The sequence below is a fragment of the Lepeophtheirus salmonis genome, chromosome 1 (assembly GCF_016086655.4).
Source record: "Lepeophtheirus salmonis chromosome 1, UVic_Lsal_1.4, whole genome shotgun sequence".
Taxonomy (NCBI): Eukaryota; Metazoa; Arthropoda; class Copepoda; order Siphonostomatoida; family Caligidae; genus Lepeophtheirus; species Lepeophtheirus salmonis.
Window position 1 is genome coordinate 38,672,692 of NC_052131.2, and position 27,949 is coordinate 38,700,640.

Below are 27,949 nucleotides of genomic sequence, written 5' to 3' on the forward strand. Positions count from 1 at the left end.
CTATGCATGTCGCAAGGGACAATTTCTAACCTGTCAAACAGGGAAAAAAAGGGTCAGCCGAACCAAGGGTTTGATCAAGCATAAATGCATGCCTCCCGTAAAAGATCTTGTCTAGTCCTTCACAGAAAATAAAAAATTAAGTCAAATTTATGCTATAAGTTTGATTTTTATGAAAATGAACCACTTTTCATTATAATTAATAATTAGGATATATTTTGAAAGGGTTGAAAGATATATATTCTAAACAACATATGAAAGTCTCTATTATATTAAATTTATATGTCTCTATATAATTATTTTAAATTTTTGTTAATTTATATACTTACTATTTACAAAATAAAGAAAATAAAGTTTCTCTTATGAAATGATTAGTTTGAGGATAAATATATATGCACGCGTAGCATTTAATATAATTTTTATTTTTCATTTAATTTTTAAATTATTCTAAGAAAATAATTAAATAGATGCTTTGAAATAATAATTGGACTTGAAGAAAGGTAAAACCAAGGTCGATTGACCTCCTCTTTTTATATGAGGGTATCTTCATCATTTTGCTCAAAAATGATATAATTCTTTCTTTTTAAAGCCATTGGCATGACCTCATGTGAGGAACTATTGTTCAGCGCATTGGATTGTTCAGTTATGGAACATGATGGATAATGAAACTCATGGCCTCTTTCTTGAATGGAAAGCAAATTTCCTTCTTCCATTTCACCAAAACTATCTCTGTAAAAGAAAAAACCAATGAGTTGGATAAGCAATATGCAAAGGTCTATATTCAACCTGTATCCAATGGTACTAGATGTTCCACGAGAGGAAATGCTCATAGAGTCATCCCCTGCATCAACGAGTGTAATACCCTCCATATCTATCACTTTTGAGTCCTTGGGTGGGCTCTTGGAGGATGAGCAGATGTGAACAGCCACGTCTGTGGCAAAGGGATACTTTCCTGTTTTGCAAGTGGGAGATATTCGTTTTATTACGCTATCAACGGTAGAGAGCGATTGGTTTGGGATTGTACGAACAGAGAGTTGTTGGAGATCATTTGACACACCGCCTGTCTCAGGGATCTCAATTGATGACAAATTTTTCATCTGAAAAATAAACGAGCATAATATTGATAAATGTATGGATATATTCAAATCTTTCTCATACCATAGTCCTTGCCTCCTTAATTTCCTTTCGGGTTTTATGAAGTTTGAACGTTTTCCGACTTTGTGCTTTTTGACGTTGTAGTTTCCCTCTACCAGGTACAGGGCTTTTGGGTCGTAGATTATTGACACTGTCTACTCCATTATTGGGCTGTAAAACAATTCCTCCGCCAGAGCTTGATGAAGTTGAGGGATTGTTGGAAATATTACTATCATTTCCCCCGGGGTCAGAGAGAACTGTAACCATACAATTAAAAACAAAAGTAGTTATTAAGTTACTTGAATCTGTATGGTTTATTTATTTAGAGAGGGTACCTGATTGTCGACTTCTTCCGTGCCTACTTTTAATGTGTCTATGTCTTGAAAATATTGTACTTTTTCTATATAATCTTGGTTCTGATGTTGCATTCTTAGGTTGCAAGTGGGACCCTAATGAGAATGTGTATTTTGTTATTGGTAAACATTCATATTTATATAATTCAAAAGCATTACCATGAGGGTCTAGAGTTTGTTCTCCACTATAACTTGTTCTTCGAGGTATTTTTTCGGTAACCATGGTTCTATAAACACCTATTACAAACGAAAAATAAATGCAGAAGTCTTATATTTCTGATAACATGATAGAAAATATCAGAGTTGGGTCTACAACGTGATTCAAAGGACTCAATTCACATTATAAAAAAGTCATTTCTGAGTCGGACTAGAAAATGATACTGGCGTATTTGACTGGAACGGGCTTGAGTACTCTTAATCATAACTAAATCAATATTGATATACTCGTATTATTTAATATCATTCTCATTTTTCATTTCATTTTAAAATTATTCTAAGAAAGTCAATAAATCGATCCTTTGAAACAATCATTGGACGTTAAGAAGTCTTGAGTCAAGTTCACACATACAGAAAATATGTAGGTATATACCTGTGGATCTAGAGCTTTTTGTGTTTCTTTGAAGTCCCAGAACCTTATTACTCTGTGGCAAATTCTCACTCCGTATGCTTAAATTCCTCCTAAGAGTTGCTGAAAATGAATTGGCAGATACACCAGAGCCGCCACTTGATATGGAATGTCCTCTAGCAGAAAGAGACTCCATTGGAAGATTACCACACTTGTCATTTGAGGAGTTATAACCAGCTGTACCTCTATTGTACACTTCTGACACATACTCAATGAACGAGTTTCTTTGACTCGAACCTCGTCCCGTGTGTCTGCGACTTCCATTTGATAAATCTAAAAATGACTCTGCAAAAGCAATTTTTGACATTTGGTTAGACAATTGGGGATTATGAACATATTACCTTGTATTCGTTTGTTCAGATTATCTCTCAGCTCTTCCAATTCCTTTCCAAACTCATCTAAAACCAAGGATTTGGATTTACTTCCAGATGAGACTGTGATTCTTTCTCTTGCTCTCTCCAAATGAAAATGTCTCTCAGGCTCAGAGTCTGCAAACAACTGTGCTCTATTGTGAATGAAGGGTAGTAAAAGTGTGTAGAGGGGACTTCTTTGTGTGGATATAAAGTCTAAAAATCTCCACAAGGGTCCATTTCCTTCTTGACGATTCCCCATTTCCCTTATTATTCGGGCAATTCGAAACCATTCGTCATTGAGCTGATAATCAAAGCAAGTGATGATAATTTTCAACCCTGTATGTAAAATGTCATAATTATACAAAAGAGTATTGCAAGAATTGATAGTTGTCAACTCACCAAGAAACCCAATTTCGAGTGAAGAGTGCTTATTTTTACTTCTCACATCTGTTGCTGTATTATATAGGCCAGAGCAGGCCCCTCCAGAAGATGCAATTCCATCATTATAAGACCCAGCTCCGATGGTATTGTGAGATGTGGAAATAGTAAGCAGCTCGTGTTGGTTATGATCCTTTCGATTTGCAGATTTTGGATTCAACAGAGTCAACAGGAGATTCAATGCAAATTTTACATCACTTTTCCTGAGTTTTGGGACGTCCTTTCGACCACAGCCTACATTGAGACAGAGTGGAAGAAGAAGATTCAAAAGTAATGACTCTCCCTTATCATGAGTGAGAAGGGAATAGAGGGCTATTTGGTTGTTGTCTGAGAGTTGAAGACGCTGTTCAAGTGTATATGTGTCTCCCAGGACCAGAACTTGAAGTGCAATGAGTTGAAATATTACTGAACAGAATTCCTTTGGAGGGAGTTCGTTTCTTCTGATATTATTGGACCTTCCAGCGTGAATATCAGTTAGTCCAGAGAGAGAGTCCTCTCCAACAATTAGACATTGGCAGGTAGCTATAAGAGACTTGAGATTTGTAAGATTGACGATGTATGGGTATTTCCATACTGTTGTATATACACCATGCAGTAAACCAGCTGCAGCAGTCCAATCGACAACATGATAAACCTTTGGACTCTTGTGGATTTTGGTAAAAAGTTTATCCAATCTTCTGAGTATTGTCAAAAGACTGGGTCTCATAGATTCAACACTCCAGTCTGTGATTGGAAAAATTTCATTCATATATTTTTGGAGTCCTCCTAGCTTCATGACATCCAAATCGTAGGGTGCCATTTTGAGAAGACTATGAGCTATATCCACTAACTTCATATAACATTTATTATCCATTAACTCTAATTGTTTCTCTGAGCTTGTTTTCTTATTGATTTCAGAGAGTTTGGTTGAGCACATGATGATGAACTCTCCAGTTAGTAGAAGGATGCTATTTCTCGGGGAGCAGTAGGAATCCCTTTTCCATTCACTATCCAAAAGATCATCTGTATTGTTACCAACTCCACGAGCAGTTCTTGAAGAATCCCCCATTGCTCCTATATAGCGTGAGTGTGAGTCTTCATCTATTTCAATAACAGGAGAGTAGGGACCTCCACGGCTTGAGTGCAAGCGTGTTTTACGATCATCTACACCTCCTTGATTTGTTGGTCCGCTATAATTTCTGTGATGGAAAATAAATGATCGAATGAGTTAAGGAACAAATATTTCCTTTCGACTTACTTTGTGAGCTCGTCACAATTGTTGAGAAGAACTTTCATTGTCACCGTGAGTTGATGAATCATGTCCCTAACCGTCTTTGTGTCCATCTTCTTATCAGAGACAAGATCTCGAAGGAAGTAGGGCATTATTGCTTCGAGAATCCGAAGCATCTGTCTTGCTCTTTTCGTAGACGAGTCATAGGCAACAACCAGTACGCAAAGGGAAATGCATTCTATCACGGAAATATTTTCAGGCTCTCCAGAATAACAAAAATCCAAGGCTGTGAGTGGTTTCTTTAATCTCACGAGCTCCATAATATTTAAATTGTCTGCAGTTCTGTAACTTAAACTCGATAGCAATTTGTATAGACATTTTGGCTGGATCTATGAAAATAAATTAAAATTAGAAATTTATGTGATAGCCCTTTGATATTAATATGGATTTCCCTTACCTTAAACGCATCCCCATATGCAGTGTCATCATCACGATCCAGTATAGGAGCAATACTTCCGAACATTTGAAGAAGAAAAGGTTTCCTATGTAAAACATACAATTGCTTGCACACAAACTCGATCGTTGTCGTAATAAGACGATTCGTTTGATTGTTTGAATAGATACGCAAAAGACTGGGCATGACGAGAAAATAACCGGAATTGGAAAAAATGTTCTTGAACTGATGAGCCGCGTTTATAATTGTTGCAAAACAGTAGCGGAGGATGCAAGAATCCTCTGCGTGAAGGGCCAAGGCACCACAAATAACATTAATAAATAAATGAACATCTGCAGGATATGCAAAGTTCCCAGACATAGCTTCAAACATCCGAGCAATTAGACGAATCCAGTTGAACTTGTGGAGTACGTCAAGTCCATGCAGCTCCTGATTAGATAGGAAGAAGAAATTAATGTTGTATTATTGAAGAGTGTTTTTTTTTTACCTTGCCCATTTTCCCATTTGTATGAAGATCCAGTTCAGACTCTAGTGCTTTTCGTGGAAAACTTGGCAATTTCATTAAGTCCTCATGGAGGAAAACAACCCGTTGAACAACTTGAGATACATTTTTCAACACCCCCCAAATGAGCATCACTTTCCCAATTTCAACAAATTTATTGGAGTAGCATTGTTTTTGTAGTTCGTCATAAGCTGTGGCTGGTTCTTTGTGTACGAGACTAAGTTGAGGATACTGAGTTCTTTTAAAGAAATAATAGTCCCTTGCATGGTGTTGAGGATTATGGATAGTCTCTTAAACAAAAGAAAGTATTTCATTATATACTTATTTGCAAATGATGGTCAGGTACTAAAATTTACTTGTTTTATGGTCCACTAGAAAATATTCTTTGGATACTTCATCATCGATTCCAAAGAAATCTTGGGCTTCTTGCAGGATCTGACAAAATTGAACGTCTTCTCCCAGGGGAAACTGGCTGGGTATACCTCCCTCATCAGGGCCTTGAGGACCATGTACCACAATTTTTTTAGCGGCAGGAACATTGGCTGTTAACAAAATGGCAGCATCCACCTGGAATACAGACGAGTTATAGAGGAGATACAAACTTATGTCTAACTCACTTGTTCTTTTCTCAAAATTTGCTTTAGATCCTTAAACATGATGCCCTGAACAGAATGAACGACCATCCAGAGAGTAGCCAGAGCTTGCCCAATCAGTTCCTGGGCTTTATCTCGAGGATGTCGAACATAGAACATGATGTAGCCAATGATGTAGTTGTATAACGAAAAAGCAGCTTGTTGAGGTAATTTAGGAAGAAAGCGTATGAGGACTCGAATGACTCTAAAGACTTCCTCTATATGATCCCGTGTCAGTTTTTCCATAAAGTACTTCAAGAAAAGATTGCTATCTTCGACTAGACATGACCATATCAGTTGATATGCGACCTCATAGACAGCGATTCCATCCAAGGACACAGCTTGGTCTTCCAATAAGGTTATAATCTCCATGAATGCAGAGCAGAGTGTTGAAGGGAATAGGGTTTGAGCAATTTGATAGCTACTCTTTGGTGTGGTCTTGTCAGTTTCATTGTTGTCCTCATCTCCTTCATCATGCTCATCTACATTTCCTCCATTATATAAACTAGGCTCATAGGCTGCTCTCATGGTGACTGGAACAGAAGTGATATGGAAGTTCTCTCTTTCCTTCCGACGTTTCTCTTCTTCTGCATAAATTACACTCTGGATAAGCTCGGATTGCTGCTTTTTTCGACTCTTGGTGGCTGAGAGAAGCATCTACAAAAAAAAATCTTTATTCACAAACAACAAAATAAGCTAGACCTAACCTGGCTCTTGTCATGTTGGATTGTAACATCCTCTATCTTTGTTTTGTATCTTGGTATCCAACATGGATCAATGACAGGAAGGGACTCTACTCCTAATTTTGGACTTGGAAGAGTAAATTCAATCTGTGAGGGTGTTACTTTCATGGATATTTGCCCATTTTCTTCGAGTCTCTGCCACACTTGTTGTCGATTCTGCCATAGAACTTGAAATCGCTGAATCGCACTAATCCTTTGATCAGGGAGTTGATGATTTAATTCAGAGCTTATTAGGTCCAAACATTGAGTAGGAATCTTCACAGAAGATACTATGAATAATGAGGCTGCAGCCCCAACCACATCCTTGTCCGCCTCACTGAAATTATATATGCACTTATCAAAATGCCATTTTAAAGGAGACGAAATTGACTCACAGTAATAATTCCCAAGTGACGGGGAGTAGTTCTAAAAATATACTTTCTGACAAAATGCAAGAACTCTTGTTGATGACATATAGGGGTATATGAAATAAGCTACGGACCTATGAAATAAGAATGCTATTAATCTTATTCCCAAAAATAAATAAAAAATCAACCCTTTGTTGAAGATATTTTAAAATCGGTTTAGGTTCTTCATTTTTTTTCTTTTCAGGCTTTTTGGGAGAGTGTTGATTTTTTTCTGTTGATGGATGATTCGTTTTATGATACTGAACATTAATATCTTCTTTTTCCACAGTTCCAAGACCGCTAGAATAATTCCCCGGAATTTTGTCCCCTTGGCTTTGTTTCTCCCCGTTGTTCAAAGAGCCCAAGGAATGTGGAGCAGTAATTGATGTTTGAAGAGGAGGATCGTTTCCAAGTATGTCAGGAAGACCACCCTTCTCCGGATCAAGGGAAACAACTAAATTATTATCCTTCTTTCGGTCTGGGGATGTAGAATTAGAGTCAGTTTTTGGTCCCTTTCCTTTCCGGCTCATTTTTCGCCGATGAAAGTCTGTTTGGGCATCTGTAGTTTCTCCAAGACCATGCTGCTGATTCATTCCATTTGCAAATTCCTCAGTAAATTCTGTCTCATACCCGTAAATCTGCGAAATAATTTAAAAAGATAGTTATCCGAACATAATATGAAAAAGAAAAAATAATTAATCAATTTAATTACCGTGCTTGCGGCCTCCATGATCCTTTTGGCGGCTCTCATTTGACGTCGATAACAATTGGAATAGCAGAAGGTTTGATGTGTACAGTAGTAGTTAAGAGAATTGATGAGCTTGGATACTACATTGAGCCAAGGCATGTTTTGATCCAAATTCACCACATCAGAGTCCTCAAATACCTCATACAAATGCGTGTCAGAGTCTTTAAAAGACTCCTCTGGTCCTGGAGAGTCTTCTCCGGTTTCGAAATCGGATACATCACTCACAGAAATAGCCGATACTTTACGCTTAGCAGCTGCAGTAGCGGAGTCTGCTCGTTTCAGGGCTGTAATTGAATAAATGGGCATGAATTGGGATTGTAATGTGATATCAAATTTAGAGGATTGCAAAGGGGGGGGATGGGGCAGTTGATTAAGTATATTAGTTCATGCAGTCGTAAGAGAAGAAGAAGGGACTTGAGAACAGGAACTAATCACCATTATTTATAATAATTTAATAATCATCATATTCATAATTAGGTATGAGATTAATAAATATATGTTTTATTGGGACGTAAATCCTCTATGTATTCATATTTGAGGACCGTCAACCCGAAAGCACTGTTTTTTTTTCTAATCAAAAACGAGTCAAAATTACATTTAAAGCTGTACTACAAGATAAAACTGCATGAGCGATAATTTTGTCGTATGGCATATTCGCGAGTTTTTTATATTATTATGAATATATTATTTTCTTAATTTATAATTTGGTCTTTACTGTTGTATATCAGCTAGAAAAAGAAAGAAAAATATTTATGAAATAAAGAAGGAATAGTGGTATTAAGGATTGCGGAGTAATAGATCATGGGAACATGAGTCTATTTCAAAAGGACTCAATGACTACTTAGAAATGTAAGAAAATCCATCGTTAAAAAGAAAGTAAGGGTTTTACATTAGAGACTTAATGTAAAGTTTGATCCTAAAATATAAGAACATAGAAAGGCAGCGAATTTGTCATGCAGCAAAATCTCCAAGGGGCAAAAATATGAGCGACGAAATTACCAACAGCGAAATGTTCGAGAAAAAATTACCTAGAATTATACAACTGATCTGAAAATGGACTTAAGTTAAAATTTCTACAAAATTATCACAGCATATTTGAATCTAAAGTATTGAAACAATCATTAAAAATTTCAATGAATTGGAATTCATCTTTAATTACAGTTATTTTTTATTTATTATTACTTTTTTAAATGTCCCTTTAATTGGTTAGATGGAGTTGCATTGATTAAGTATAAGTAAACATTATATTATTACATTTACTCCATCTGACCTATGAATCTTTTTGGTGAAATCAATATGCATATAGTATATTTCTTTCTCTATGAATTACCGGGGCACGAACGTACACACATTAAGTTCAAGAGAATAACTCCCGAGCGTACTGTTCATGAGCTCCGGCGATTCCATTAGTTTTTACTATGATTCGTTCATTCATTGTTGGAATTACGGCTCCAGTACCTCAAATATTATCCTCTTGAACTCTGATAGGTTTAAAATTTTATACTATGCCATGTTCATCTTTTGACTCGTTTTATTGTTAGAGGTAGGATTATTGTAGGGACAAATTACATTTTTATTGTCCCCTCGCTCAACAACACGGCGTTACCTCATTAACAGAAAAATATGCATGCTATTTTGTTGTCGGCTGTCGATATTTATTTTTCTTTTATTAGGGTTCTAAACGCTGATCAGGCATGTTTGAATCAAGTTGACTATATATAAGGTATGTCGATAAGAAAATTGCAACGCAGTCTGGTTGACATAAGCGGACAACTTTTTTGATGGCGTCACAATGGAGCCAAGATCAATGTTGCTGACTATTGTTAAGCTTTAATACTCATACTATTCCAAACTAGAGGTATTTGTGCGGTGGCAACCTTTACAAATCCATCAGATGTCAACTATTTTTGTATATTTATTTGAAAATTTATGTTGTGACCTATTTTTTTTTTTATTATATATATATATATATAAAAATGTTTGTACCGTAATTCTGATTAGACAAGATTATTGGCTTTAGAGGGCAAGTTTGTTATTTCACTAAAAAGTTGATTTATTTTATAAATCAAAATCGATCGAATTTTTTTAAGGTATAGTTTGTCTTTTCGAAAATGCAGGAAAAAAATAAAAAACAACTCTCAATTAAGTTACCATTGGTCATAAAAATAATTACATGAAAAGGTCAAATATTTGAAAAAAATCATTAGTATTTTCACTTGGTCAGTTATATGTTGCATTTTTAAGAGTGTCAAAAGGGGGTGCAGGTTTGATTATATTTACATCAAATGAACAGAAAAAAAAATATATTGTATACAAGGAGGTTTTACAATAGAACTAAAGTTAATGGTAGATCTTTTTAATTTATAATTTTAACATCAACAAACTAGATATAAATGAAATCTTTTTAATTTGAATTAGCTATCTTTAAGATAGCATGTTTGTTTTAGTGATGTATTAATACAATTTAATTTATCGAATTTCCTCCTACATTGGTTCCTCTGTGACGTCATCAAATAGCTAGTTTTAAAAAAAATCTTCTCGACACACCTTATATATATATTAACCTTTGTTTGAATTAGCTATTTTAGATCTTTGAACCATTCCCAACAAAAATTGAAAAATAATACCATAGTTGAAAATAATTGGCCAACTAGTACGAAAGGACAGATTGCTCTCTGCATTAAAGATAACGACACCACACATCCCCAGTTATGTTTTGATAGAGGGTGTGTAAACTTTAGGTATCTCAAGTTGAAATAGAAATTCAAAAAGAAAGCTCATGTTAATGAAATAACTATTGCGGCGTTTATATATACATACATATTTATAAAGTAAAATAAATATAATTGGAAATTCTTGGTTTCATAATTTGGGATTGAGATTTTTTTATGTGTTGGTACACCACATGTGTAAATATGTTACATATCTCTTCTCTGAGCCTATTGTTTAAAATAAGATTAAAAGTAGTTATTGAGTAATGTACGTACGTACCTACATGACATGCATAAATGAATTAAAAATATAGCAATTTACAAGCAAATTCAGAGAATGGCATAAATATTAATAAATTTAAATTAAAACATAAAAGACATTTTTTTAATATGTACAATTTGCGACAAAAAGAAATTAGATATTAGAATGATCTAAGGATCTAAAAAACCACAATAATACTTAGTCAAATGTCAAGTCTTTTATAGAGGAAATGGAAAATACTGGGGGAAAAAAACTAAAAAGAAAAGTATTCTATATATATGTATATTCATATATTACAGGTATTGATTAAAGGTACATGTAATATGTGCTTATTTCCTGTTCAAGGTTCATTCCATAGGTATCAAATCCCTCAGAATTTGGTAAAATTTATGCAATTTACATAAATATTTATGTTTGTAATTAATTAATTGTACATTTATTTATGTGTGTCTCAATAAAGCTAACTATGTTTATACGGACTCCAAATTATCTCATGTTGGTAAATAAGAAGTTTGTCCATTTCTAAGAACAAAAATGTTGATTGTGTTTAAATCGTTCAAAATCAAATATTCAATATCTTATTTAAAATCAACAAATTTTTTAGTTTTGGTTAAAAATTGATATTTTTTTCATGAATTTTTTGCTGTTGTTTATTATAAAAAATAATTATTTTCTCCATAACATGCCATTTAGAATTTTTCAAAAAAAAAAAATGATTTTAACACTTTTAGATGAAGCAACCGTTTTATCATTTGTTTCTGTTAATGATCCATTGATAAAATATTTAGATTTTTGAGCAAAAAATCAAAATTATCTCCAAAACAAACAAAGAATGTATCATCTCCATATTTACGATTAAGCTGTAAGGATGATATTCAAAGCTAAAAAATGAATTTAATTTGAGCAAAATAAAGTTTGAACTACGTAGTCAAATTTAAGAATCCAGAAAATATAAAAATAATTTCGGAGTATATCTTTACTAGAACTGTTACAATATCTGTATTGTATCATCATATGATATTAGATATCCAACAATTCTTGTTATCATATATCGATATTAAACAAAGGATCATATGATGCGCTGGCACAATTATCCTTATGCTATTGAATTAATTAAGTTACAACTTTTAAAGTTAATAGGAGGAATACATTTTTACAAACCCAATGCACTAATTTTTTCTTCTCTAAAAATAAAGTTACACGTCATGGGAATAGAGAGATGAAAATGTATATGTATCCTGTAAGGAACTTGTACAATTTTATCCTCAAACACTTTAAAAGCATTTAAGCATTTTCACAACTCTATTACTATGTCGTTTATTAGAAATCCTTATTATAACAAGTTTTAATCCGTATCGATATTTCCTATTAGTATTAATACCAATATATATTGATAACATGTCACAATACTTTATGATACCATATTTTTGACAGTCCAAATCTTTACTCATCATAAATGCTTTGTTGATATTGAACCATAGGATCAGAAAATGTTACTATTTGAACTTTGATGTACTAACATCAATTGTAAAAATAAAAGACTCTAAATGTACCTATCTCCGAAAAAAATTACCTGATTACAAAAAATAATAATAAATTTGGGATTTGCAGATATTGTATACTAAATTTCATCAAATTATGAGTTTTGGAGGTGAAAACTATGGGGGATTTGATGTGGAATGACAACCCAAAAGGAAGTTATGAAATAAATATATAGAAATAAAGAGCGAGAGAGAGAAAGTTAAAAAAGAGAGCGGAAGAAATTAGAATTTATATTTACCCATCTAAACCTCTAATGAATCATTATTATAGCTTTTTCAATGTATTAATGTATATATTTTAGCAATTAATTGAGATACATACTATGCATGTTTGTATGTATTTGTGCTCATGCAAAAAGGATAAAGAAAGAGTTCAGGAATTTTTTTGATGAGCTCATGATAATTCCCCGTATTCCGTGTTGGTTGAGAGAAGGGTCAACTAATATGTAAAATTAACAGAGTGTTTTGTACATGCTTTATTATTGAGAGGGATTGTTTCTATACAATTCTCAAAGAGGAAATCAATGAAAGAATCTCTAAGATAGGCAGCTAAATTATGGATGATATGGAATGAGAGTAACTAAGTGATGTATTTATGAAGGAAGAAGCTAGTATTACATTTTGTACAGTTTATAAAGAAAATGAGATATGTATTATGAACTATGTTTGTACAACAACAAGGAGGACGGAGGTGGTGTATTCTGAAATTGGGTTATTAAAAGTGAGCGTGCTGTACACATGTAATAATTGGATTTTGAATCATTGATATGGTATGGATGCTTCACCATCTAACATACAATTCATTATGTCCTGTTTTTTGCCTCTTTATATATTAGGAACAGTCGTGAGACCATCAAATATAATATCTAGGATATAAACCCTTATTGATAAATAATGGATGAACTTTGACGAAACAACCTTTGTTTTGTACCTGTGGTAATGACTGTTTCATGAAGAGATGAGTTCTTACCTAGACGATTAATGAAAATTGTGGTTCCTGTGAGCATTTTCCAACGAGATCTAGCATTGGGTAGAGGTTTTTTAGCACTTGCTGGCTTGCTAGCTCCTCCTGATCCTGTAGATCCAACGGATGTCGAAGGATTTCGAACATCCGGTGCTCCTGGACCCAAGGAACCACCGCTTCCATCCATTTTTAATACTGCTGAAGTATTAGTAGACGGTGATTTCACTACATAGGTAGGTAGGTACATTATTGCAATATTGGTACAATGGTATAATTATTGTTTGTGAGAGTGACAACTTTTGTGACTGTGTGATAGTGTGGTAGTATACAGTAAAAGTAGTTATATTATTAGTAGTAGTACTAGTACTTGGGCAGCTAAAAGTGGATCGAATTTGTAAGTGCGGGGCTAAGGGAAATGCTAAGTTCAGTGGGTTATGTTTTACTCTAGGGAAATACGTGGTAGTAGTTAATTCCTATGTAGATGTATATATGAAGATTCTCCAACAATATTCAATCAGTTACAATCAAGTTGCTCTAAGATTGTAAAGATTTATGCTAATATTTAACAGGGATGAGAAAGGGTTCTTTTTTTTTAAACAAGTATCTTGCTTTACTACTTTTTTAATTATAATAATTTATGTATTATTGTGTAAAATGGCTATATACATACAATACATATGTATATGTAATAATTGCTGACCCCATCTATGATGTTTTATCACTAAGGAAGAAATGCAACGGGCTTAAACGACTTACCAAGGTCCATTATTTCTTCCAAGTCACCTAAAGGTACGTAACTACTTAGTTATCATCATTTAGGTATAAAAGGAAAAGAATCTGATGGCTATGTAGTTATGTATATTGTCACAAGGATTCAAACGTCAAATTGTTCTCATTTGTCAGTTGATTGAGTGAGTATTGTCGTCAGATCTTTTGAGTCTGGTAAAGTCCATTTTCCCTTTTGTAGTGACTCTTGGATTTGAGGGGGTTAAACTATATAATATACTCTATACATAAAACAATAGGACTTGAGTAAAATAAAATGTATACATTATCCGCAACGGGATGTGAATGCATGTAGTAAGGGGCGCAACATAAATACATTAAAAAGGATATGCCTTTATAATTTATTTTTCTTGTCCCCCAAATAAAATTTTGAATTTTAGTTTACAAGTTATAAAAATATTCAACGACATTATCATTTAGAAAATTGATATATTTTCCCGCAAGACAACGCCACTCTTGATTGTTTTGTAAACAACCAAATATAAATAAACAATTCTCATGTCCCATTACAATGAGGAAAATAACGAACTCTTTGAGCCCTCAAATTCAAGAAAGAACATAGGGAAATCGGACTTTGTATTATCATACAAATATAAATATAATAATATGGTAATTTAATTGGGAAAAAAATGTTGGCAAAAAGACATTTGTTTTCAATAATACGAGAGAGAGAAAATTACTTGAATCATTTGAGATATATGTAGATATGTTGGCGTAGATTTATTTCAAACCATACCTACATATAAATAATTGCAATTTGGTTCATTCAAAGTGTTGAGGAACTTTTTCATATGATTTAACATGAAAATAGAGGAGACTCAACAAGTGAATGAGCCGATTTGAGTCGAAAATGTTTGTATTATATAGGTATGTATGAACAATCTACATATGTAAAAAATAAATCCTCCAAAAATCACATTTATATTTGTATTTAATAATGCAAATAATTAATTTGATCCAGCAAAATAATAAAAGGATCTGTCTTTACATTACATACAATTACTTACATTCAGTATCTGTGTCTGTGTTTTTCTTCCTAAGAGAGGACCGCTCCGAGTTACATTCCCCTCCACTCCCTTTTTTCAAACGAATGCTTCGTCTTTTGAAAGATCCACCGGGTTTGACAATTTTGGGCTTACCTTGAACAATTCTTGGGCCTGTGCTTCGTTTATCTGTCCCAGTGGTATCCAGGGAATCACCCTAGAGTCAAATCCAAGGATAAGAAACTAACCTGTGCAAAAAAAAAATGTTCTTCATTACCTGTACAGTTAACGTTGTTTGACTGCTATTGGCGGAATCATTATCCTCATTTTGTATCACAAAACTTATTTTACGATGGTCCTGTGTGGATCCCGGAGTAGTAGCACCTCCTCCTGTCATATTAGAAGTGGATGTAGCGCTTGTGGTCATCATTCCACTTGGTGAATCCATGGATAAATTCCCTATGTTTAGTGACTGAGTAGCCATAGACCATCGTCTCCCTGCAGAGGTTGCTGATATGGAACCACCTATTCCACTTGCAACTATAGAGCCTCCTGTTGGTTTAGAAGGGATGTTAATGACGTTAGGAGTTGCTCCACTTGTCTTTGTCAAATGAGTTTTCGGAAGGATTTTATAAGTTTCTCGCATAAAAGCAGTTATTTCCAGTAGAAGAACACAGGCCACTAACTTTAGAACAGTTGGACAATTTGTAGATTGTGAATTCGGATTCACAGAGGCTTCATCCAAGAAATCTTCTTCATCATCTTCAAGAAGAAGTTGTCGCTGACGTGTTTCATCATTTGAATTTGAAACGTTATTCAAGGTTTGGTTGGACTCCACGGTTAAGAGTTCGTCAATCCGAGATCCAAGCATCTATGTTTATACAATTATATTACACACAAAAATATACTTGCATACATCAATATTTAGTCGCTTACTTCTGCCCATTGATGAAACATTTTTGCTGCCTGGAGTTGAAGAGAAACGGTTCTCTTTTGAAGAGGTTGGGAGTTAGGTCCTGGGTTGTTTGCAGATAGACTATAGCCCCTTCCAGTTTTTTGGAATAAAGGGTTTGCGTTTGCGACATTATTCTTCAGCCAAATAGGCCATTGTCCCTTATTACATTGCTGAACAAAATATGCACACTCTAATAGATAACAGGCTCGAGTAATGATGGGAGCTTTGGGCTGAAAACAAAGCCATAATCAATGACATACATACATAAATATATCAGTACAATAAATGAGAGACAAAGCAACATACTAGATCAAGGAGTGCAGCAATGAGTAATGAATCAGGTACTGTTCCTGGATTACTTGTCTCGAGTAGAAATGAAAATCGATCCAAACCGATTTGAATTGAATCAATTGGAACATGAAGTCTTTCCCTAAAGTACACTGAAACCGAGTCTTTAGTTCCTGTCTCAAAATCATAGGAATTACAACGAGAAATTTCATAGTAGGGATCCTCTAATTCAGTCTCTTTTTTCCTGGATCTATTTATTCCAATTTTTTCAGTAAATGTTCGTTTTGCCATTCGCAACATGGTTTTACTATTTGCATTTTTATTTAATCGTTGCTGGCTTCTAGAATGCACTGAGACCTTACGGGAGGGAGGAAGAGTTGATGGAATGAATTCTCCGGCTTTACTTGATATCCCGAAATCTTCAGAGCCGAAATTTCCATCGCACATATTGTTTACAACGAAACTTCCTCCACTCGGTTGCAAGCCACCACCGGGGGAAGGTGTTGTATGAGGAAAGGAAGAGCCATCTTCATAATAGTCAGTTCCAGCCTTTCCTGTTAGCCAATTAAATGCTGAAAAGTACAAGCATGGTATCATTATAAATATAACCAGTATAAAGAGAAGAATTATATATTTACCCATTTGAAATCTTGACTGTTTCTTTGAATCGTTGTTGTCATGCGATCGAGATAGGACACAATATTTTTTTGTCAGGGATCCAGCTGGACTTCCACGAGTCAGTGGACTATCTGTTCCTTCGATGATACTCTAAACACAAAGAAATGCAAAAGTGTATTTACCTCTTACAAAATTTAGTGATTATGATAATTACAGTTGCAGTGGAAGATGAACTCTTTTTTTTGAAAACTGACTTCTTATATACAAGTTTCTCAGTCTCATCTTCTATACAACAAAATCCTCCCGTAAAGTCAGTTGATTCAATATTAGGATAACGTCTAAAATTTACGGAAAAACATATTTTTTTGGTAATCCTTAAATTTCCAATGATTTATGAACTTACGTTATATGAGGGCTTTCAATTTTTTGCTGTTTGCGTTCTAATTTTTGAATCGAGTCCAACATGGCGCTGAGTATTACCCTTCTGAATATTGAACCGTGAGAGACTCGTACGTAGTTGACAAGATTTCTAATATCTGTGTATATAACAACGTTCTCTGGGGCTCTCAGGGACAATGTTTTAGACACTGAGCATGTAATGATTTTCTTAAATAATGAGCTAAGTATGATGGACTCTGCTGAAGCCATGATGGGCTTTGGAGCATTTTCCGCATTTTCTCCAAAATTGTTTGCATAGGCTAGGTTCATTTCCTGATTGATCTTTGAAGATCTCTTCCGTGCTCCTCCTTATAAAAGACAATTTTATAATTTATTTGTACGTATAGAAAATTATAGGTAGATAATTAACTTACCCATGGGTTTAGGTGCTGGAGAGATAGCAGCACTTTCAATACAGGTATTAAGATACGCGTGAAGGAAACAAGTTACAAATGGAACATCCTTTTCTGTCTTTAAAAGGACTGCAAAATATTTTTTAAATTCCTTTTTATTAAGCCATAAAAGTCTTGATATCATAGAGGAGACTTGGGATCGAAGGTTATCCAATGATTCTGATCCTAAAACATGCATTCGACTGCAATCATGACAACCATTTATGCATCCCAAAACTTTTAAAATCCTGAAGAGAAGTTAATGAGTAGGAATCATGCAGATTTTTTTTAAAACTTACCTAACTGTAATATCCATGAAAATATTGTGAATCGAAAGTGATTTATCATTGGGAGTGGAGACAGGGATATCTTCCTTTGTCATCTTTGGCTGAGATTTTTTTTGATTGATTATTAGCGTTGTTGGAAGTGGAGAAACTGGGATTTTCGTTGGATTTATTAGTGAGGAGACCTACATCAATCAATGATGAGAGAAGTGAAAGAAGAGCCTCGCAGACCCGTGAAGTACAAATATATTCCCTTAGAGAAATTTTATGAAGAGCCTTTAATAGTATGACATAGTCAATTTCCCCATATTTATTAATGTAAAACGTGGATCCTGGAGCTTCCATTTGTCCATTTACCACATAATCAATTTTGCTATCAGTTCTCGAACGAAATAAGTGAGCAGGCTGTGAGGGTTCAGAAGGAACAGCCGCATTAAGAACATAGCCCAGAGCAGTGGTATTTACACGAGGAACAAGGGCAGATGAGTGATTGACAGCAGCATTCACTACAGCTGCTGCCACGCCAACTTGAGGAGGAATGGCTTCTCCAAAGCTGCACATTTCCGAGTTAGCTCGATTACCATTGGAGCCTGACATATTGACAAGAGGGGTAGGTTGGTTCTCTGTATTTGTAATGAGTGATGTAGAGAGTGGTTGTGGTCCAAGGGGTGGGGAGTCCACTGTTGTTGTACTCTCCGTACTTATCTATGTAGTGAGAAAGGAAATATTTAAAAAAACCTTTTTCCTTGCTTAATGTATGAATCTAAGGATATATATATATATATGTACTTTATCGGGAGTTGTAATGGGTGTAAACTCCGTGACGGTTATAATGGGTTTTGACATCATTCTCTTTTGGTATTTCTCAGTTTTGTGCAAAGAATTTGGAGTGCTCACCTTTCTCAAGCCATAGTACCTACAAATAGATAAAATAAGCATACTTAATTCAACAAGTACAGGTTTCACCATCACTATGTTTCTGAATCCAAAAATACTGTATTATGTAATCTATGTATGTAAGTAATTATATATAATTAATTAGTACTTGATGAAATGTATTTTTATTATGTAAATATTCAACCTGCTAATAATTGATTATTTATTATTATAATTAATGTTGTTAGGATTGTAATGAAACCAGAATTGATTTGTTTTTCCATCTTTTCATCATCATTGATATGGTGTACATTGTACCTACATATGCGTACATGGATCATTATCTCCTTGGATGAATTAACTACCTAACTCTGTCTGTGCATAGACAGAGCGTCGAAAGGAAAAGTGTTAAACGCACAAAGCCATTCTTTCATACATTAATCTTTAAGTTAATCATAAGTGTTGTGTTTTGGATTGAAAGTCCTAGACCGGTCCGAGATTGTTTCAACTTTGATTAATTCGGTATGGACCGGTGTCATAATAAAATCATGTCCACAAAAATTTGCTCTGGAACCTGTCCCATATGAGGGAAAAAAAAGTTATACCCGACATTTTGTTTCTTTAAATAAAATATCTGTTTACATTCTGAATTTAAGTTCGGTCCCGGAGAAACTCTCAGTATTATGAATCATTGTCAGAATTAACATATTACAATAGTATTGATAGCCAGTGTTAATTTCCTCGAATATGACTAGACGAAATGTATTCGTCATCGAATAATTTTTGCATGACGATTACGAGACAAAGACGAAACGAAACGACTTATTAAATTTTTCGTCTTACTAAAAAATGAAATTAACAATGTTTAACGAAACGTAGATTAGATGATTTACTTGATTGAAAGTTATTGCTTAAAATATTGTATATATTTGTAAAGTACTCACATTTTTTTTATTGTGAAATAATTTACTTATTTGTGTAACGGATACAAAAAAAATCACTTTTTTAAGGTTTGTATCATTGATATTGACGACATATATAGTTAATTATTCTTTAGCGCAAATATCAATTCTTATATTTCAATTTTTTGTATCAATTTTCCCTATTGAAGAAAATTAGTGTGTGCACTCCCCCCTTAAAGAGCCACAGCTAATATAACTCTTATAAATATGTGGTTATTTCATTAAAGTGCAACACCACATCTCGTAAAAACTTGCTAGAAAAGGGAAATGTATGAACTAGCCTCCAAGCTTATAAAAATTAATCATGAAGCAATGAAATAAACAAAGGAATCAAATGAATTCTAATCATTTGAGTTGATGTTATTTTTTTTTTTCAGATGGGAAAATCTTTAAAGGCTTATAACTAATAAACTAGATGGGGATAGAACCATATTTTTTTTATTATTTTAAAAATATATTTAATGATTATTCAAAACGAGATCTCCCTCTCTTGATAACCTTGGCCTGAACCCATGCAATTTCTATCTCTGGAGGGAGGGTCGAACATGAGGCCTGTATCAAGTACTATGCGTCTGCGGTGGCCCTGTAGAAGTCAATCCCCTGTACAAGGAGAAAACTGGATCTTCACGAGGTTGCCCGGACCTGCCAAAGCCTCTAGGGCAGTGTGGCTGAGGTTATCAAGAGAGGGAGATTTCATTATGAATGATTGAATTTCATTAAATGCAGCTTTCAAATAATATATTTTTTTTTTGCTTAAAACCCATCTAGTTCTTTCTTTATAGGGCCTTAAAGATTTTCCCAATTTATCTTAATCACCCTGTATTTTCTATGCCATTTCAATGATTTACAAGTTTGACCCTTTTTCTTTCGACACTGCCTCCTACAACTACAACCTATTTAACATAGCTCTCTCAGTTAGGAGGGAAGACATTTTTCTTAATAGGTAACTGATGAGTAGTAGTACTTAAAAAGACGAAGATAATGTAAAGAGAAAAAACTAATTTAGGTAATTATTTAAAACCATGCATAAATGGAGTTCTACTGAATTCTACAAAATACAAAAATGGCATAATTATGTACTTATGCATGTATGTATAATTATTCATAACAGGTACTCATTTTAGTAAAACTAATGTATGTATGTACTTGAAGTAAGAGGAAATATGAGATTTCATGTTAAATATTAGAGGATAAAAGAAGTCACTCTGAAATTTGAATGATTGGATAAATTCATGCTCCACTTCCACAATTAAGTGGAAATCAGTGTGTTCAGTCATCTTGCTGCAAACATCTATGTCGAAATACATGTACACATAAACATTTTCGAATTTTATTTATAAATACTTGGACTTTCAAAACTAAAGTATTTCCATTTATTTATATATATATATGGGTCATTTCATTATAAATTTACTCGAGTAATACTCGGATGTAACTAAAATTCGGTATGTGGTATTCTTGACACTATACCAATTTAAAAGTGCTATTTTGAATCTGAAACTCAATCCAAATATGAGTTATAAGGTATTGAAGGTGTAGAATGTAGCACTCTGACAAATGTTCGATTAGCTTAACAAAACTTATCCATTAATTTATTTATTTTTATTATGAATATAAAAATTGATCTATAATAACTTTAGCTTTTGACCTTCAATGTTTCATGGCTTAATATCTTTTATTTAATTGAACATATTTTAAAAATATAAAGACCGAATCTTTATAATTAAAAAAAAAAACTTGTAGAGTGAAAAAGCTTATACTTGCCTATAATTGAGTTAGTTTACGATATATGATCATCAAAAGCTAATATCTTTAAGGCCTCATTATTCAGAGTTGGATTGAGTTACAGATCCAAAATTTCATTTTTAAACTGTTCCACTGTCAATAATACCACATATCGAATTTTAGTCAAATAAATTTTCATACTGAAAATTTCTTTTGGAATTACCAATACATGAATTGTATCAAATTAATATTTTCTGTTGTAATTGGACCCATAGTTCAAAACCTACAGCACTTGACCCAAGCCCAGCTTTTGACATAATTTTGTAAAAATTTAAATATATACATTCAGATTAATTTTGTAATATAAGACCATAGAAGTAAAAAAAAATATTTTGACTTTTTTTTTAAGTAGAAATAAATATCATTTTTTTCCAAAAAAGTTAACGCATTTTTTTTTAAATGCTCAACTCTAACTAAAATTATAAAACAAATTATCTTTAAAAAAAAAATTAAAGATATTTTTTATACAAAATTGAAAGATAGAAAATAGCCCACATGCACATGTATTTTTCGTCTAGACCCCCCCTACAAAAATTACATATACTGATACAGTAATTCAAAGTACTGTTATCATATGAATTAGAAATACTTGATATGATACAGGCTGTATAAATTTTATTTACATAACTAATGATGTTTTTCGACAAGAGTGTTTACAACAAGATAAGTATTGATCAGAGAGTGAGAGAAGGAATATAAAAAAGATAGAAACTTACCCATTTTCTTTAAGCTCATCAATTAGATAGCTGAATTGCATAATATTGAAGAAGAATAAATGATAAGAATAATGATGAAATGAATGAAAAGAGGGTTTGTATAAAAAGAAAAGTTGTTTTAAACGCTGGAAATATGCATTTTAGCATGTTGGTCATTGATATACATACATATCTAATAATGGGCCTTTATTTAAATAAATGTAGAGAATGATAGAAAGGTGACATCAATTGATTGATTGCTTAATGAGAAGACAGGGAAAAGGGAAATAGAAGTGTGAAAAAGATGATTATATTTGTATAATCCATAATGATTAATCGGTGTTATCGTAATGAATGGAGTACCTTAAACTCGGCATGGATTTTCCCTTGACAAGACGACTATTGTTTGAGGAAAGTAAGGTATGTTTCTCTAAGGGTGGAGCCTTAGATATTCCAGGCTTCCCTTCCAATCCATAAGTACATCCTACAGTTGACTTTGAACGACTTCTCTCCAAAGCTAGCTGAAATATTTGAATATTTAGCCAAATAGTGGTATAAAAACAAATTTGATCAACTTACTGCTCGTGTTGCAAAATCGCAAATACTTGCTCCAGAGCTTCGCCTCCGATACATTTCCTTTTTAGAGGGAAGAGCAGATAAAACGTTGTGGGAACTCTCTGCATCTAATGCTCTATCTGATTTGGAAAGGATCTTCGACTCCACAAAACTTTTAAAGCATTTTAATTTCCCGACTTCCAAACCGGATATAAGAGACTTTTTTCGAATTCGAGAACCCTTTATTGTCTTTTCCGAGAGGGATGTCGTTCGGTTATGATTAGATTGAATGGTAGACATATTCCCATTTTCCAGCTCAGAGGACTCAATCTCATTTGTTTTTTGAGAGTTTGAATCTTTTGCAAAAGTGACTTCAATTTGAGGTATGGGAAGGGAATTACTTCTCTTTCGTGGATTGGAAGGATCTGATCCGTTGGTACTAGGCTCTCCATTCAGTTTTCCATTATACATGCCATAGGTTAATCCCCGGAGTCTGTGACAAGATGAAATTTTTTGAGATACAAATGTAATATGTATTCAGTAATTCCTTACTTTTTTTGAAAGAATGTGAGAGCCCAATAGACTCCTTCCTCACTCCAGTAGGATATATACAAACAGCGAAGAACAGCAATATCAAAATAAGAGGCAAGAGCAGACTCGTCATCCTCTTTCTTCCTGACTTTGTTACCCAAAGGATTATTTCCTCCTTTACTATCCTTGAGTTTAGAGGGATTTGCAATGGATGAGGAATTAGAGTTGGGGGCCTCTTTGGATGATGCCTAAGGTGAGGGAAAAAGAACAGATGTCTCTGATTATACGTTGTTGGTTTTTTTAACTCACTATTGAAGAAGTTGAACGTGATGGAGGCGGAGGTGAGGGTAGGGGATTGGCGAAAGGTGTGGAGAGTAAAGATTTACGAACGGGTTTATCCGCCGAAGGATTCTCTCCATTATCAGTTTTGGGAGTCTCGGATTTCTTGTCGGCTAGGAGTGTAAATGTAAAGTAAGTCAGTGAACAGTGAATGAAAGAATCACAAAGGTATAAGTGTGATACTGTATGTGTATGATGCTTGATTGAATGACAAAAAATGAGAATTTATCCTACATATATCGTAGGTATGTAATAATTATGATATATAACAATAAAAAGAAGTGCATTTTCCAACAAATACAAAGTCTTATCTTGCTGTGGACTGTGAGTAAGATCAAAAAATTGAGAAATAAAAGTAAGTTATGTTGTGTTGTGTTGAGTTGAGCTGCATCTTAAATAATTATTTGTTTCTCATACAATTGAATATGTATGTACTTTTTACATATGTAGTAAAAATATAAATAAGAACTAATAATAGCAATTAATTATAGATAAATTATAGTATTTGAAAAAAGTTCATAATAATGCGACGAGTAACAATATTTAAGAAAGAAAGAATGAATGAATGAAAAAGAGAGTTTAAGAAAATGACTTCTGAAAATGATAAGGCATTCATGTGCTTTAAAATGAATGGGTGGTCAGTGGTCAGGGTACATTCTACATAGTATTGCATAGGTAGGTATACAATATATTCAAGTCCGTGTCTCAAAGAGAGCAACAATCTTTGCCCATTTGTTATAACCATACAAAGAGGTAGATGTTATTAACTCATTTGCTAACTAATTACATATTTTCTTTTAACAAATATCTTAGCAACATCCACCATTTCTGTAATTACGTTTAATAATAAATAATAAGTACTATAATAATAAGTAATAAGGATAATTAATAGAGTTAACCACAAAAGAGAGAACATCAAGCGTCAAATCAAAAAATGAAATAAATAAAAATAAAATATACGTAAAAGGTGTCGAAAAAATTGTCTAAGTTTTTTGTTGCTTTTTTTTTTTTTTTTTTTTGGCAACATTCATCCCTTACCTACGTGATTCATGGCTGATATTATTAACCCTTTCCTCGTGAGTTTAAGCCATTTTCCTTTTATATGTTGTGTCGGCTTTCGTCTTGTATTTTGAGCCGGTGACTCCCCTCCTATAAGCATTTCCAAAGGAAGACATTAAAGAATAGTCAGTTAAATGAATAACTTTTTTCCGTCTATATGTCCAAATAAATATCAAGATTACAAATAGAAGGAGGAAAAGATGATGGATAGATTTGTAATAGACAGAGAGAGAGAGAGAGAAATGAAACAGAGGAAACAGAAGAGAGTTGATGTAAAGGGAAAGGGAAGCATTAATGCGTGTTTTGTTTGATTCCGGAAATATCATGGATTTAAATTAAATTGAATACAAAAACTCGTCTTAGGATGATTTAGAATTAATAGAATTAGGATTAATCTTATTTTATTGTAAAAGTCATTTTAAAAATAAAAAGAATTATTCACTTCTAAAAATAGGTCATTTAATGAAATATTTGGCTTTCTAAAAAATAGAAAATAATTATGACAATCAATTTAAAAAAGAAAAGTATATTTAAATTTACCCCAGGCCCCACTCACACTAAAATTAGCCTTGCATATATCACGTCAAATCACATTCATTTGAATTTATACGGACCGAAAAAGTTCCGTCCAGTAAAAATTAGGGATGGGCGATTAATCAGAATAGTTTTTTTTCTGGAATCAGTATCGGCAAAGGGAAAATATTACTTAATTTCTGATTACGATGATTATTAATTACATATTGAATTATTTTTTTGCCAAAAATTTAATTTTCGATAAATCACTATGTATTTTTGAAATTTTTCTCCGAAAAATCCAAATATAAGAAATTTAATTTTTGAAATTTTTTTCCAAAAAAAATTAATTTTTTGACAATAGGCAATAGTTATTTTGGATTTTTTTCTAAAAAAACAATTAAAATATTAAAAAAGTGGCATAGGGTTTTTTTTTTATATGATCGCATCGGAATCGGCGTCAGATTTTTTTTAGAAATCAATACTAAAAATACACTCGTAAATTACATGGAATCTTTTAAAAAGTAATGACAGAGACTGAAAAAGGATGTAAGAAACATAGATAGAAAAGAGAGAGAGAGAGAGAGAAATAAGAAAGGAAGTACACTATTTTGAATTTCGAAAGAAGACACCAATTACTGGCTTTGTCAATAAGAAAATTTTAAGGATAACTTGCTCTTGCTAAATTCATTGTTAAGAACAAACACACAAAAATAAAAATACAGCAAGATTTAAAATAATAATGAAACAATAAATTTGTTAGAGGTGGTTTAAAAAAAGAAACAAAAAATATCAAGAGTTTCTAAATCAAATTTAATGTTAGATCTATAATAATTAAACATCAAATATGTAGTAGCTATGATTAGTTTGACTAAGAAGAAAGCCCCATTTCGTACTCTATGTATCTATACAATCATCAAAAAACATCAAATGATTTTTGTTATGTACTCTAGAAAAGGATGTTGAAAAGTTAAGGATTTGCTGTTAAGTTTGATTATTTCAAATGGGGGTATACTCGAAATATATACGGAGATAAACATAACTTTTGAACTAATCATATTCAATGATTGATAAATATCAAAACCAGAGGGTTTCTTATACAAGTACATACCCTCATCCTCCTTGAACATCCCTTGTTGATTCGCTCCCTTATTTTTGGAGCGAGTCTTTTTGAGATCCCTTAAAGAGGGCTTTCGAGGTTTTACCTATGGATAGTATAACAAAGACAGTATGTATGTAGTTGTAGAAACCTAATCTAAAAAAGAAAGAGCCTTACTTTGGCACTGAAACAAGGAACATCTGGTTGATTAAAGTCCCAGAGAGCTTTCCAAATCTTTTTCCCGTTCTCCAAACGAAAGTTTTGCATGAAATCCGATTCCCTCACATTGGAACAAATGGGTGCAAACAGGTAGATAAATGTCTATCAAGAAAGTAAGTCAGAATAAAGAACATTGAAAATGACAAGAGTCTCACCGTAATGGAAGAGAGTGGAAAGAGGTAGGCAAAAGGAGAGGTATCAATTTTTCCAGCCTTTTCATACTCATCCAGGGAGCATTCATCCGCAGCATCCAAAAGGATCCAGTGCAGAGTATAGAGGAGCTTTGTTTCCGAACTTCCCAGGTTGAAGCTTGACTCTTTCCTAAAAGACAATACATCGGTAGGTAAATGTTTAATAGAATGATTACAAGAACAAGGAAGCAGTTTAAAAGAGATAATATTGCTACCTATGCTGTAGTAAGGCAGCGGAGCACTGAATGACATGCGGAAGGGTTGCCACAATAAATTTCCATCTGGATATCAAGGTAAGAGCATCTGTAAAGCTGGGAGAGAGTCCGAAGCGAATGTTTTGTATGAGAACTTTTTCGAATATCTATGGATTAGAAATTTAGTAGGATAGAAAAGAGAAAGAGAGGATTGCAAACCCGGATTGGATAATATACTTTACCTTACACGCCTCTTTGATCTCCTAAAAGAAATGAGATAATAAGATTAGTAGAGTTACTTGTGCTACCAAACAAAGAAACAGAAGGTATTCTGACTTACCATGCAGGTTGCCTCGTGCATTTTGCTAAACTTTGGCCGAATAAATGGACTAAAATCACGAGGAAATGGTTTGATTAAATAGTATAGATACATATACAGTATATGTACACCTCACCTCGTTTGCCTCCATAGAAAAATTTGAATGGCGAGAGGTAAATTATCGTTTTGAACAGAAACATGTTGTTCCGTTACTCCCTTGGAAGCAGAGGGAGACTCTTTCACTTTGATCTTCCCTCCTTTACTAACGCCATTATCAGAGCCATTACTCGTTTTGCTAAAGGCTCCAGTGCTACCGGGTTGGAGATAAAAGGGCTGTTTTTCCTTACCTCCACGAATCTGGAAAAAGATGAGAATAGTGTCACCCAATTCGTCATTTAGAGAGAAGAAAGCAATCAAAGTGTAGGAATTCATTCTGAAACCTACATAAGTACAAAATATATATAAATAAATCTTACCATATTTAAATCCGTTTGTGAGATATCCTTTTGAAAGCCTTCTTACATATCTTGATATAGTCTTTCAAATATAGTTTGCAACAGGAATGATGTACAGTAATCAAATTTTCTGCAAATCAAGTCTATTTTATTAATAAGTATAATATAAACATTAGACACTCTTATACAAATACATACATGTATTGCGTGCTTCGAAGAAGCGAAAAAAGGTCTCTTGGTGAGGAAGCTAAGAAGAGAAGGCAGAGAAGGAAAAGTATATGGAGAAAGCAGCCCCAAAGAAGAGATCTAAAGGAGTGCGCATGACTCTGAATCATTGTACTTATCTATTTCTGCTTCTTC

General features: G+C 33.5%; 1 protein-coding gene across 1 annotated transcript; it reads right to left on the reverse strand.

The window, feature by feature from the left end:
• Positions 1 to 303: 303 nt before the first annotated feature.
• Positions 304 to 27,822, reverse strand: unc80 (unc80, NALCN channel complex subunit). The gene is given in 43 exon segments (XM_071891621.1): positions 304 to 726; positions 784 to 1,094; positions 1,156 to 1,388; positions 1,467 to 1,580; positions 1,644 to 1,721; positions 2,074 to 2,394; positions 2,451 to 2,798; positions 2,862 to 4,078; positions 4,138 to 4,499; positions 4,568 to 4,993; positions 5,052 to 5,356; positions 5,423 to 5,633; positions 5,684 to 6,355; positions 6,406 to 6,757; positions 6,816 to 6,922; positions 6,977 to 7,465; positions 7,540 to 7,859; positions 13,060 to 13,278; positions 14,847 to 15,039; positions 15,100 to 15,693; positions 15,759 to 16,007; positions 16,084 to 16,637; positions 16,704 to 16,833; positions 16,898 to 17,021; positions 17,087 to 17,429; positions 17,496 to 17,761; positions 17,813 to 17,913; positions 17,915 to 18,502; positions 18,587 to 18,713; positions 22,137 to 22,166; positions 22,479 to 22,636; positions 22,695 to 23,163; positions 23,223 to 23,449; positions 23,511 to 23,653; positions 24,579 to 24,714; positions 26,057 to 26,317; positions 26,389 to 26,532; positions 26,586 to 26,751; positions 26,837 to 26,982; positions 27,058 to 27,078; positions 27,156 to 27,204; positions 27,271 to 27,491; positions 27,611 to 27,822. Coding segments are annotated over 43 exon segments (11,727 nt in total). The 5' UTR covers positions 27,614 to 27,822; the 3' UTR covers positions 304 to 527.
• Between the last annotated feature and the right edge of the window lie 127 nt (positions 27,823 to 27,949).